This window comes from Rousettus aegyptiacus, unplaced genomic scaffold (genome assembly GCF_014176215.1).
Source record: "Rousettus aegyptiacus isolate mRouAeg1 unplaced genomic scaffold, mRouAeg1.p scaffold_m13_p_2, whole genome shotgun sequence".
NCBI lineage: Eukaryota > Metazoa > Chordata > Mammalia > Chiroptera > Pteropodidae > Rousettus > Rousettus aegyptiacus.
Window position 1 is genome coordinate 69,400,376 of NW_023416295.1, and position 14,299 is coordinate 69,414,674.

A 14,299-nucleotide genomic window follows, 5' to 3' on the forward strand; every position below is an offset into this window, starting at 1 on the left:
GGAAAAGGTCAAATTCTAGCTGTAAATTACAGCTTCAGTTATGACGTTTAATGCGATGGATTGACTCTGATCCCTACTCATTCTCTTTACTGGTAAAGCATTCTTAGAAAAACTCTTAGGTCATCAGTTTGGCCAAAATGCCTATTTAAACAAACAAAAGGAAGTGAAATATCTTGGTAGAAATGTAATTTACCAGTGGCTTATGGAAACATCATACAAAAGATATTTTAGAATTCAGAATTATATATCCTGGAATCTGCTCTCTACACAAGGTAGATCAGCCACTTCCATAGTACCCTTCTTCTCTGGCCTTGAGGAACATTTATGCATGCTGTTTAACCTTGCACTTAGAATACCTCCCACCTTGACTTCTACCTTCATCCTGTTCTACCTTTTTTTTGAAGGCTTTGACTACACAATTATTGCCTTATAAATATATAGTCAAATGATCTAAAATAAAAATAATTTAAGTATATATACTTTAAGAATCCTTGATAAAGAATGTATGATGACCAGGAAAAGAAATGTTATTTGGATACTATTTATTTTAAATAACATGGTTAGCCACTAGATGTCATCCTTTTTTAAGCAACAAAGTTTGCAACATCATTATCAGTTATATTCCACTATAGGGTAGAAGGTAGTAGTACCATTGGAATTAGTCATTCTGATGTAATATAAAAAAGAAGCTTTAACAACAAACAAACAAACAAACAGAGAACCAGGGTTTCTTGAAGGAGGGCTTTGTGAGTCAAGCCTAATTTGAGTCTTGTCAGTCTCTAAAGCCAGATAGTTAAAATGCAATAATAGTTAGTAATGCACAATTTTCAAAAAAAGTTTAAAGTATGTTTTTGGTACAAATATAAAATGAACACACACACAAAGATCTCATTCAACTAATTTATTAGCAAAGAAACCAGTAAGATGGTAAGTCTGGTACAAGAGAGAATTCAAGCAATGGAGACTTACAAAGTTCGTCTGTCAAAGGCCTGCTGAAATGAACTTGGTGACAGGTACAAAACTGCTTAATGTCATAAAGGTGACAAAATATAACCTTTGGAGTTATGTTTCCTGCTTGAGAGAAATGTTCTCTACTAGGCAAAAGTCTGCAAGTTAAAAAGGTAACTTCACAGTGAGGTAACAGAGTGCTTAGCCTACATGTATGGATCACATATAATGCTTAAGTGGCTGTGGTTAGTGCTTTACATACATCGTCCTATTTTATTCTCGCAATAATTAACTATAAGGTAGGTACTTATATTGTATTTTTAGGGGCAAGAACACTGAGATGTCAAGGAACATTCTTCAGGTTATGGATCAGCAAGTGGTCATACTGAATGTGACTCTTGTCTGCCTAAATGGTCTTTCTTCAAAGAACATAAACTTAACAATTACAGCATCTAGAAGATGTTGGAGTTCTATAAGATAAGGCATACATATACACACTATAACCCCTTCACCCTCTTCTGGTTCTTAGCCATAAAGAATAAATAATGGAGAAAAAAAATCTTGAGAGAATTAGACTGATGCTGTAAGAGCAGAGCTTAACTATCAAAATTTGCATTCTCTAGAATTTGTATAGATTAGTTACAATGACCCTGCTACCCCCATCTGGCTCGTCTTTTGGGTATAATACATCAGATCCTCTTTTACAATTTAAATAAGTGAAGAGTGGGAATCAATCAGGATGAATCACCACACAAAAGCCAGTAATATCTATATACGGTCTGTGTGGAAAACAAGTATGCTAGGTAAAACATCAATGAAGTTTGTGAAAAATGAAAAAGAGAACTTTTAAAAAATGCCTAGTATTCCTATAACATATGTTTTATATTTTTTTCAGAGAATTTGGGACAAGAGGAGAAATCTAATGTACTGACAGTTATGAAAGGGAGATTTCTGCCTGACAAATACCTATCTAAAGAGAATGCTCTTTTTAATTTCAAAACTTTAAAATCTTGAAGAATTTTTAAACATGATTAAATGAACTATAGAAAATAATCTTAAATTTCTAGGATTTATATGTGTAGGAACTCAGAAACGTGAAGCGCTCCAAGTATTATTACTAATTCAGCTTTAATGCTTGTGAAGATTATATAACACTAAGCCAGTGGTGGAGAAGATTCAGAAAACTAATCAAACATCATTACGTTACCTATTAAGAGTCTAGACAGTCTCCTTATACTACACACTGTGGTACAACTATGGAAGATTCTTTTCCCCCAGAATATTATTTCTTTATCGCCATACCAGACAAAAAAAAAAAGTTAAAGAAATACTATGAGTTCCTCAAATAAAAATGTGTAAATTTGTTGATGTATCACATTTGCATTTATACTTGCTCTATAAAAATGAAGAAAGTTACATAAAATAGAAAAGTATTATTTTTTACATAGTCTGTTGCTCAGTGTTCAGCTTCTTCAGTTTTCATGGGTTATAAAATCTTTTAGGACAGGAGATGTTCCTTACAAGACCATCGTATTATGTTTCTAGCTTTAGAGGCAAATGAGATTTTTAAAAATAATAACGCATCACATTTAAAGCTCTATTAGGCACATTTCTGGATGCCTTTGATTTACTCATTAATGCTAGAAATCTGAAATTTTCTAAAGTTTAATTTTTGGAAAAAAATAAGTAGTCTCTTTGCATTAAACCATATGCTCTACATGATCATAGTGACTTTTTTTTTAGCACCAAAGCTTCCATTTCTGTGATTAAATTTCTTGTTCAAACAATTGAACCCTTTGGAAAGCATTTATTCCTGATAAACAAATTATTGTTAACAAAGTAGTAAAATAATTATAATCAATTCAGATTCTTAATGGTAGCATCTTAAAGAATTTATGTAAATTTAGCATATTATTAACGAAAAGTAACTTAATCATCATCAAAGAATAATCAAAAGATGATACTCATGCAGGTTTAATTGTGTGGGCATGCTTTTCATGGACAAAGACACCAGCAAGACCTCCTGCTCCTGCATTTAAATACTGGCTTGAAAATAAACTAAGTTGCATGAGTTTATCTGAATACATGACAAAAACTAACAATATAATCATACTTTTTTGTTATGAAACCAAACTTTAGCCAGATCCAAATGTGTGATTATTTAAGCATTTATGATTAAACAAAATTTTGGGTTACCTTGTTTAAAGAAAAACAAATGAAACATAGCATTATTAGAGAATAAATAGCTATTACTTTTTTGGCCAAATTTTGTCACAGCTAGTAGATAATGGTTTTACTGAAGTTTATCTAGTTTCAAAACATGTTACTTTCAATTATTCTGTCACAAAAATATTTAAATAATTATCAAAGTATTATATTTTAAAAACTTCTAAATTAAAATAAAATTAGTTTCATTTTCGTGCTCCTTATTAATTAAATTGTCTGCAAATAAGAATTATCTTACATATGTAGAAATTTCACAAAGTATCAAAAAGAGTAATAAAAACAAAAGAAAACAAACTCAGAACTTAATCAATTTGAATTAAGTTTTAAGTGTGGAGCTCTTTTCCAGAATCCCCTAACTTTAAAATTTTTTTTTTTAAATAGCAGCCAGGGAATTGAAGGAATAAGTAAGTACTCTATAGTGGATGGAAACACCAAAATTTAATCATACTATTCTATTTTATGACTCTACAAATAATTAAAACCACAAAATATACTAATAAAAGAAATGGAGAAAAGTTATACAAATAGTTAAAAATGGTCACCTATTCATTTTTCTTTTAATTAAGGTTAAAGTTAATGTGGAATAAAAGGATGTAAATATATTAACCAGTTTGTACCTTATAAGAGCCCCAGCAGGCAAAATCATCTCCCCAGTCATGTAAGTGGAGTTCAACATTTCCAACTTCATGTGCTAAATCAAAGCCAACAAAACAACCCTAGGGGAGAACATAATACCAAGGTTTAAATTTGCTTAATGATTAAAATAGTAAGTACAAATATTTTTAAGAAAATCTTTGACAAACTGCTGTACCATAAATATGGTTCACCAGTTGGTGCGGTGGTTCGCTATGTGTAAATCACAAACCCTGGGCATTTCCAAGACCCTCTTAGGTCTAAATAGTTTTCATAATATACATTATTTGCCTTTGTCACTGTGTTGATTTGCACTGATAATGCAAAGGTAGTGACAGGTAAAATTACCGGCAACTTAGCATAAATCAAAGCAGTGGCACCAAATAGTACTGGTAGCCACTGCATATCAGAGCCATTCAGTTGCGGGGGGGGAAAAGATAATTTCATTTAAAAGTCTCCTTGGTAAAGCTGTAACATGATACATTTTTATTAAATCTCCATATCTAAATTCTCATATTTTTAAGGTTTAAGGTGGGATTTATGCATAAAACACTTGATCACCTTTTGAAGTAGGATGGTTGTCTCAACAAAATGCACTTATGAGGTTATTTGAGTTGCAAGCCACTGTTACTTGATAACTTTTTTTTTTTTAATGAAAGAGAAACTGATAGTAGTGTGAGTTGCATGAGACTGTCAAGTCAAGGAAAACAACTTGTATTTGTTTCTAAAGAAAAAAAGTAGTTTCCAAGAGAAATTAGAACTTGGAAAATTTAGAAATTTAGAACTTGGAAATTAGAACTTGGAAAATTCATTTCTATGAGGATGACCCCTTCCCAGGATTTAAAGCTATTTCTGATGAGCTTAGTAGTAATATTTACTTTTAAAATAATGTACAATAAACTATGTAAATATTTGGAAAATATTCATAACTCAGCGAAACAATATTTTCCAAATGACAAATGCTTGATGTTACATGTTATGGATAAAAGAACTCTTCAAAATGCAAAACCAACCAATGGATTTTAATATAAGAAAGTACAGAAAGTTTAGTAATTTAGTTTTACATTCCACACTATAACTTCTAATTTCTTACTTGTTAAATTTTGCGGTATTATCAAAAAATATTCACCATTAACTGAAAAGCTTGTTAAATGACTTCTGCTTTTTCTGACTATATATCTGCACAACGGCTAATTTTCTTTATTCTTCACAAAGAAAAAGAAAATTAAGAGATTGAATGTAGAAGTAGATATAAAAAATCAGCTGTCTTCTGTTAAACAAAACAGTAAACAGATTTGCCAAAGTTAAAATGTTTTTTTGTTTATTTCAGAAAATATGGTTTTGTTTCCCTAACAATATATTATTTATGTTAATGTGTAATGGGTTTGTTATTGCTGTTCTAAAAATAAAATAAATACATGCGTTTTAAAATTCTGTTTTAATTACAAATACAGGTCCTCTATGATTTTTAAGAGTCTAAAGGTTTCGCATTACTAAAAAGTTTGAGAACATCTGCTTTAGTGTATCCTATCAATCTGAAAGAATTAATAGAAGTTTGCAGTTTATCACTTAATCACATATCACATCCATATTTAATTTAATCAATTCAAGTGTATGCATGCTGTGGGAAATTGCCTTAATGGTTTCAGTTCTTTTGTCCTTTTTTGTATCCTTGTCCTTTGCAATGTCACTTTTCAGTTCCACCCACTGTGGGCAGGGTTCAATTCTCTGCCTCTGTGACCAGCCAGGTGAATTGTAATGCATGTAAGCAGAATCCCAAAGCTTTTGAGTGCTTGCCCTCTCTTTCCCTTTGCCATCTCTGTGAAAAGAACTAGTCTGGGCCAACTGTCTGGCTCAGATGGATAATGAAAAAAAAAAAAATGTGAATTAGATCCCTGAGACCAACATCTGCCTAGATCAGCTGACACAAAGTTGACCAATAAGATATGATGCTGTTTTTGATTCTAAATTGTGTTCTCCCTACTGATTTGAGACCTGAACAGCCTCTTACTATCTGACTCTATTCTGTTTTAGCTATTTATTTGTATGGCTTCCCATGTTTTGTATCTCTGCTTAGGAGAATTCAGTGTTTTAGAAACTGATCCTCTGTTTCCACTAAGTTTCCAGAAGGATAACCTGGAGCAGTAAATTTTTATTATCCAAAGTGCACCCAAGTAGCAACTTTCTCATTTAATGGCTTACTGTCAAACCATTTAGCTTTCTGCATATCAAAATTTTTAAAGTTTTACTTGGAGAACATAGTGATTCATTCCACATTGACAACTTTGTCCATGAACATGAATTAAAAAATAAACTCATCATTAAATGAGGATGATACTTTACAAAAATGTTTTACCTCTAAATTCTATTCTTAGCTTACTAAGTGCACAGATAATGATTGCATTCTCAAAATTTTAGATATCCTGCAACTTCGAAGAAACATATCTATTGATAGAAGTGTTTGAGAGAAGCAATTGCAGAGAGACCGGTTTTAGATTGTTCTGCCTCTTAACAATAACTAACGCCAAATTGCTATTACAGGTACTTTCCCTAGAACAGAAGGATACAAACTATGATCTCTTTTTAATATAAAGTTACATTCGAACACAACAATCTCATTTGTTTAAATATTGTCTATGTCTGCTTTTATAAGCAGAATTGAGTAGTTGCAATACAGACTATATATCTGACAAGTCTAAAATATTTAATATGACTTACTGCAGAAAAGATTTGCTGACCCCTTCCCTATAGCTTAGTATCTGTAAAGAAAACTCAATATATTGAAGAGTCAGTTAATTGGAAACCTTGCTCATTATAATGTGCTCTGAGCTAGCATCTCATACAAAAAAAGTTTTTACTACTACTAAATAATCAATTAATTTTTGTTTGGATTTTGCTTCTCACAAAAAAATAAGCAAGCAATACATGTCATAAAAATACAACAGATATTTCATACTAAAAGAAGTTTTGTGAGTGATAGGAAAGAAATACAATTAAACTCTATCAAAATTTAGAGATTATCAAAACCCAGGTTTGCAGACTAATGTTTAGGTTCAATTCACACACATATGCACACACACACACGTGCACACACTTTTTTATATATGTTTGAATACTGGCAAGAGGGAAGGTACCCTCATACAAATAAATGGATTTTTTTTAATAATATTATTTATTTTTCAATTATAGTTGGCATGCAATATTATATTATATTATTTTCAAGTGTACAATATAGTTATTAGACATCCATATAACTCATGAAATGATCACCTCAATAAATCTAGTACCCATCTGACACTGTACATAGTTATCACAATATTATTGACTATGTTTCTTATGCTATACTTTATATCTACATGACTATTTTGTAACTACCAATTTGTACTTCTTCATTCTTTCCCTTTTTCACTGAGCCCAGCCACCCTCCCATCTGATAACCCTCAAAAATGTTCTCTGTATCTATGTGTTTGTCTCTGTTTTTTTGTTGTTGTTGTTGATTTTGTTCTTTAGATTTCACATGTATGTGAAGTTGTATGGCATTCATCTTTCTCTATCTGACTTACTCCACTCAGTACAATACCCTCTAAGTCCATCATGAAATATTCACAATTAACCGAATTTACTTTCAGTTTGTGTGTGTATTTTAATCTAAAGTGAGTCTTTTGTAGGCAGCATATGTAAGGGTCTTGTTTTCTTAACCATTTGGCTACCCTCTTGATTGGAGCATTTAATAATTTTTTGCTTGAAGTATTTTTCTAATAGATATATAATTATTGCCCTTCTTTATTCATATTTTTGATTCATATTTTCTTCTTCTTAAAGAAGTCCTTCCAACATTTCCTATAATACTGACTTGGTGGTGATGAACTCCTTTAGTTTTTTCTTGTCTAGGAAGCTCTTTATCTGTCCTTTGATTTTAAATAATAGCTTTGCTAGGTAGAGTAATCTTAGTTTAAGTCCTTTCTTTTCATCATTTTGAATATTTTCTTCCAATCCCTTCTGGCCTACACAGTTTCTACTGAGAAAGCTCCTGGCAGTCTTATGGGATCTCTCTTGTAGGTAACAAATTGTTTTTCTCTTTTGGCTTTTAAGATTCTGTTCATCTTTAACCTTTGACATTTTACTTACGATGTGTTTTGGTGTGGGCCTCTTTAAGTTCATCTTGCTTGGGACTCTCTGAACTTCCTGGGTTGTAGGTCTATTTCCTTCATAAGGTTAGGGCAGTTTTCCATCATTATCCCTTTAAATAGGTTTTCACTTTCTTGGTCTCTCTCTTCTCTTTCTGGGACCCCATGATGCAAATGTTGTTACCCTTAATGTCCCAGAGGCCCATTAAACTATCTTCATTTTTTTAGATTCTTCTTTGTTGTTACTGTTTTAATTGGGTGTCCTCTGCTACCCCATCCTCTATATTGCTGATTTGATCCTCCGTTTCAGCCAATCTGTTGATTCCCTTTAACACACTTTTCATATCAGATGTTATATTCTTCATTTCCAACTGGTTCTTTTTTATGTTTTCCATCTCCATTTTTATTTTGTCTATCTTTTCATTAAAGTTCTCACTGAGTTCATCTCATCTACCCCTAAATTCATTGAACATCCTTATAACTATTGTTGAAATCTGTATCTAGTAGATTCCTTGTCTCCATTTTATTTGGTTCTTTTTCTGGAACTTTTTTCTATTCTTTTACGTGGGACATGTTTCTTTGTCTCCTCATTTTGGCTACCTTCCTGCATTTGCTTCTATGTGTTAGGCAGGGATCCTTAATCTCCTAGTCTTAGTAGAGTGACTTTATGTAATTGATGTTCTGTGGGGTCCACTGCCACAGTCTTCCCTGGTCATCTGAGCCAGGTGCTAAAGTGTGTTCTTTGTGTGGGCTGCCTGTGCCTTTCTATTGTAGTTGAGACTTGGTTGCTATTTGCACAATGATGGGAGGAATTCACCCTTGGGCTGATTGCTTGTGAGAATTAGCCAGTGAGAGATTGCGCCTATGGAGTAAGATTCACTTCAGTAGGACTCTGGTGCCTGCTCAGTCTGCTATTTAGGTATGTCCTCCACAGATGCAGCCCTAGGCGGTGTCTAGCTCTGGTCAAAGCAAGCCACTGGATATGCTGGCCCAAGGGCCTCCTACAAGGGTCCCAGATGCAGGCTAAGATCAACCACAGCCTGTGCACAACCAGAGCTACCCGGTAAGAGTCACAAGGCAAACTGCAGATGGTTGCCACCCATTCTGGGCTTATAGGCACCCCAAGAGGCCAAGCTAGGAACTGAGGCTGCCTGCTGCTAATGTCGGACTTGGAGCTGCTCAGCAAAAGGTATAGGGCACACTGAAGCCAGATGCTGTTTCTTTGAGTTTCATGAGCCTCTGAGAGATTTTGAGAAAGTCTGCAGCATGAGCCAAGGCAGGCTATTTGTATGAAATAAACCACTGGACACAGCTTGGGTGGGACCGCAAGAGTCTTAAGGAATTACCTAGATGAAGTGACCTGTTACCCAGGTTGATGAGAACTCAGATATAGAGGCGGCCTGTGTTTTCATGCTGGGTGAGGGGAGGGCTTGACAAAGGAACAGTGAGTACTGCCAGCACTTCTGTCCAGGAGAAAGCTGCCCCTCCACCCCTCACCCTGAAGTTCAACAACTCAGTGTCTCTCTGTATGTCATTGTCACTCCTCGAGCAGATGCCCCAGTGTGAGAGCCCAGAGCGAATGAATCTGTTAGTAAGTCCAGGCATGGCTCTTTAAAAGGAACGTCGGCAACTCCTGCAGCCCATCTCACTCAGCCACAACCTTCGCTGGTTTTCACAGCAGAGGTTATGGGGACTTTTTATCCTGACACTGGGAGCCTGCTCTGAGAAGTCCAGTGTAGGTCCAAGACCCCTTGCTCCTCAGGGGGAAGGTGGGGGCTCTGTAGCCAAGATAACTCTCTCTATTCTCAACTGTCACACGTGGTTGTGGGACTGGGCCATTTCATATCTCCACTCCTTCCTACCAGTTTTGAGGTAACCTCTTATGTGTGTTCCGTTATAGGACTTCTGTTCAGCCAGACCTCAGGAGACTCCCAGTGATGATTGCTCTATAGTTTCATTATAAGTTTGGTGTGGTCGTGAGAGGAGGCATGCACAGCATCTACTTTCTATATTCTCTTGAATGGTCTCCTGTTTATATTTTAAGATACACTTTTAATACTGAAATCCTATTTCAGAAAGAAAATTCTGAATTTGAAAATTTTTTATCAACATTTTCAATTAAAGTATTGATTTTTTTATGAAACAATTTTTACAACTTAATTTTTAATATATATTTAAATCAAGGAATAGAAAAGGCAGCATTTTCATTTTATTATCAATTATTTATAAAGAATGACACAATGAACCATGAAACTTTACCTACCTTATCTTGTTATTAAAAGCCCTGTGGTCACATCTGTGGTACCACATCAAAAAAAAAAAAAATTCCTGTGGCATCTATAATGTTTTAATGCATGTACAATTCTTTCCCCATGGATGGTAGAAAACATTAACTATTAAAATGTAACCATTTTTAGGAAAGCCCTAGAAGATACAAACTTGATCTCACCACAAAGTGATTTTACAAATGTTTCACTAGATGGCAGCATCATAAAAATAAAGAAATAACTAATAATTCCCTCAAACTTCTCTATGGCTGTCCAGTTAATATTTTTAGTATTTTATTTCTAAAAGTAGGTAAAACAATATGATTAGGAAAAAAACCATAAATTCCAAATATGAGTATCTATCAAAAATTTTAAATTAACAAATATTTTTAACAGATTTTTATTAAAATTATCCACAGGAGCTCACACTCATATTGCTGCAATCACATAGAAACATAGCAGTGTTCAGTCACTTTGCTTTAGAGTCAATCCCCAAACTATTAAAATAGTATTCTAATAGTCTGTGTCCAGTGATTTATGTCATTCTGAATATTTCCAGCCTGCCTGCCTCCAATGAACTTTCTAAAATCACACATTCAATTAATTATGACTCCCTGTGTTCCTCTAAAGATCCTCCTTTTAACTTCGGAATGTAACTTATTTTCCTTGGTATGACTTTATGATCTGGTCTTTTTCAACTTTCTTGTCTCAGGTGCCTCATACCTACCTTCCTCTGTTTGCATAAACCTTTTTTTTCTAGGGTATTCTGCCCTCTTCATTTGTCTGGATAGCTCAGATTTTGATTACAGGATAACTTCTATGGAAAAATTTCTTTGCCAAACACTCTCTTCTTTCTCATCTTCCAGCCCTGTTTTCATAGATCTCTTGTAGCAATTTTCCAATTAATTGTCTTCTACTTTTGCACAATATGAGCCTAAATAATTGTTGAATAAATAAGCAAAGAACAAATAATGTCATATAATTGTTAATATATATTCTCTAAACTGATGTTAAATCTCAAAAGAATATTATTTGAGGTCTTTTGTTTCTGTTGTAATTTTATTGCATAAGTTATTTGTTCAGATAGCTTTTACAATGAAGTTTCTTGGACAATTAACAGTAGTTTAAAAATGTTCAAAATCCCACTCAATAAAGCAAGAAATATCATATGTTTTTGTCTTTGCCACCTTCTTTAGCACAATAATAAATGTTTATCTTTAAGCAGTGGAATATTATACAGAGAGCCTGTGTTGAGAATTTCCAGGTGAAATGCCAGCTCACTGTCTCTCAAATTTGATTCATTATTTGTCTACTTATTAAAATTAAATATGAAAAGTACAGTTTAATGTTTTTTCAAGTAGTATTAAAATCCTGATTATTGATTCATTCTGTAACAGGTTGACTTTGAACTGATATTTTAGTTTGTTCTTTCTTCACCAAGAAAATTTTATAAATTGTAGAAATCATCAGTAAGTAGTAGATTTGGTATTAAAAAGGGAAATTATACAAGATAAGATATTTGTAGTTATACACAGAGCTGATAGTTAGCTGGTAATGCATTGGTATACCCGTATAATTGTTAAAGTAATAAAATACTTAAAGGAGGTAAGTAGCCTTTGTCCTGAGCTGCTTGAGTAAACTACCCATGGTTGCAGGCCCCACAGAACCTGGGAGGTTCCTGCAAGAGGTGCCTGCTAACTACTCTGGGTCCATTTATATATACCAGCCTCTGCAACTTTCCTGCTCAGTAAAGGTCCAGACTGCAGTGGATGCCCTTGGCAGTGGCACTAGCATCATGGCCAGTAAATTATAGGTGCCTCTATGTCCCTCAAGGCTAGTAATGAGTACTAGTGCTGGAAGTGTGGCCTTGTCATGGCTGTTTGTGGGAACTACAGTTTCCACAGCAAATCAGTCAGGCCTTTAAGTATTCTCAACATTGCTCCTGTCTTGATATAAATGCCATAGGAAATAATCAAATAACTGAAGTGCTATAAATTTATATCACCTTAAAAAAAAAAACTGATGAGAAAATGGGAAGAAGGTGAACAAAAAAAGTTACAGGTATAACTCTGTAGGTGTACGTGTGTGTGTATATATGTGTGTGTGTGTGTCGGTCAACTCTATATAGATGGTATAAACAAATGGTAGATTAACAATGACAGGTTGAATAGTTAGTTCTGATCTGATCTTAGGATTTTCCAAAGAAATTCTTAATTAGGGAGTTGTTGAATAGTACTTGGGGCAGGTGAGAATAAAAAGAAGGAACATGAAAGCTGGTAGAGTTTCTTTCCACAGTCTTGAAGCACTTAACTTTCAAAATTCATTCAAGAACTATGATTCAAAAACATGCATAGATGCTAAGTTAGAAAAAAATATTATCTAATAAAGATCCTTATAATAAAGGCCTATACCCTCCTGTATTTCAAATCAGAGTGAACTTTAATTTTAAAAGTTCTTCCTTTTGTCCAGACTAAATTTATTATGGTTTTCCCTTTTTTTTCTTTTCATTTAACTCAGTAGTTATAAACAGGAACTAAGCGTTATTTCTGGTATTATGCTCATTCTGTACTTAAAGTCAACATTATTTGTATCACAATTTCCTTCCAAAAATTCTATAAAACAGTTATCTACTCTTTTTTGAAGTAATAAGTCTTAACTTATTTGTACCAATAGTTTAATGAGAATAGCAGTTCCTCACTATTGAAACTTAAGACAATAAAAAAATGACAAGACACATACAAATAAAAAGGAACAAGATGTAATCTTTCAACTGGAACAATAAGAAATCTTTTCAGAAATCAAGTAGTATGGCAACCAGAATCAAAGTTTAAAATTTTTTGCAGAGCAGAACCTGAATGCTATTCAAAGTAATTTTAGTCCTGACCAGAAAAATAAATAATCAAGCATATGCATGAAAAAAAAAATACACAAAATATTCCAGTCCAGAAGCTAGGCATCTGATAATCAAATCTAAATGTTCATATTGCAGTTCAACAGCAAACAGGAACAGAAACAAGGAAAATTGGGAAGGTTATCCTAGGCCATTTGTTGAATTACTGCAAGATTATAGTCTGATAATTTCAAATATATCTTCTGTCAAAATATTTTTTAAAGTGCAAGTGTATAGAGAAGGATGACATCACAAGTAACCGTTACCCTACATAAGTTAAGAAAATTCCCACATTGTCCTAGAGCTATTGATTGAAGGCATTTATACTAATATGTTTTTACAGAGGAGACAATACAATTTCTTGAGAATAAGCCACAACTCAGCTACCATTAGAGAGCTCACTGAACTTCCTGCTGAAATTCTCTCATGTCATGTAGATTAGTTTCCAGTCATATAGAAGTTTGTAAGCTCTTCTAATTAGAGGAAGACCTCCTGCAAATATTTGTAGGCCATTGAAGAGCTACTAAAAGGAGTAATAATGCTGCCATCACTGGTGGGCGCTATTGTCAGTGGAGCAACTGCCCGAGAGATGTACCAGAAGGAGGTGGGGTGAAGCCAGTGTCTAGGGGTCTCTCTTAAAATGAGCAGTTTGAACAAGTGGGTTTGAAGTTCTAAGATGTGGCACTGCTGAATGCTGGCACTAAACAGAATCCCAATCAGCAATAATTCTGATTCCTACCTTTGACATCTAGGTACAAAGTAAAAATTGTGAATTTTTGATATTCTTTGAAGTGAAGAGACAATTGTACCAGCTCTAAAGACAAAGATCTCAGGTACCCAAGAAAAGAAATGACCAAGAAAGGAGGGCTATGTATGCAAATATGTGTTGTTGTTGTTGTTGTTGTTTTGACTTTTCTATGTGTTGCGACTTCTTTGCCATTACATGGTTACTTTACATATATAAAAATAGACAATGTGGTGGAAAGAAAGGTATGATACCAGCCAGAAACTAGACTACAATTCTAGCCTTTATTGGCTGGCTAAGACACCTTCGGCAAGCGTTTAACGTCTCTCAGACTCAATTTACTCAACTAAGCAATAGTACGAGCTTACTGTCAGGGTTACTGAGAAGATTGGAAATATTACATGTCAAGTGAATGAAGCCCAGAAGCCCATCAACAGTACATATAATTGTTCACATTTGTACA

General features: G+C 33.9%; 1 protein-coding gene across 1 annotated transcript in view; it reads right to left on the reverse strand.

Moving 5' to 3' along the window:
- KYNU (kynureninase) overlaps positions 1 to 14,299 on the reverse strand; it is a 99,966-nt gene that overhangs the window by 30,644 nt on the left and 55,023 nt on the right. The window contains exons 9-10 of the mRNA XM_016136366.2: positions 3,792 to 3,890; positions 2,917 to 2,990 (exon numbers count right to left, since the gene is read on the reverse strand). Coding sequence (XP_015991852.2) covers positions 2,917 to 2,990; positions 3,792 to 3,890 — 173 coding nt within the window. The remainder of the gene's footprint in view (positions 1 to 2,916; positions 2,991 to 3,791; positions 3,891 to 14,299) is intronic.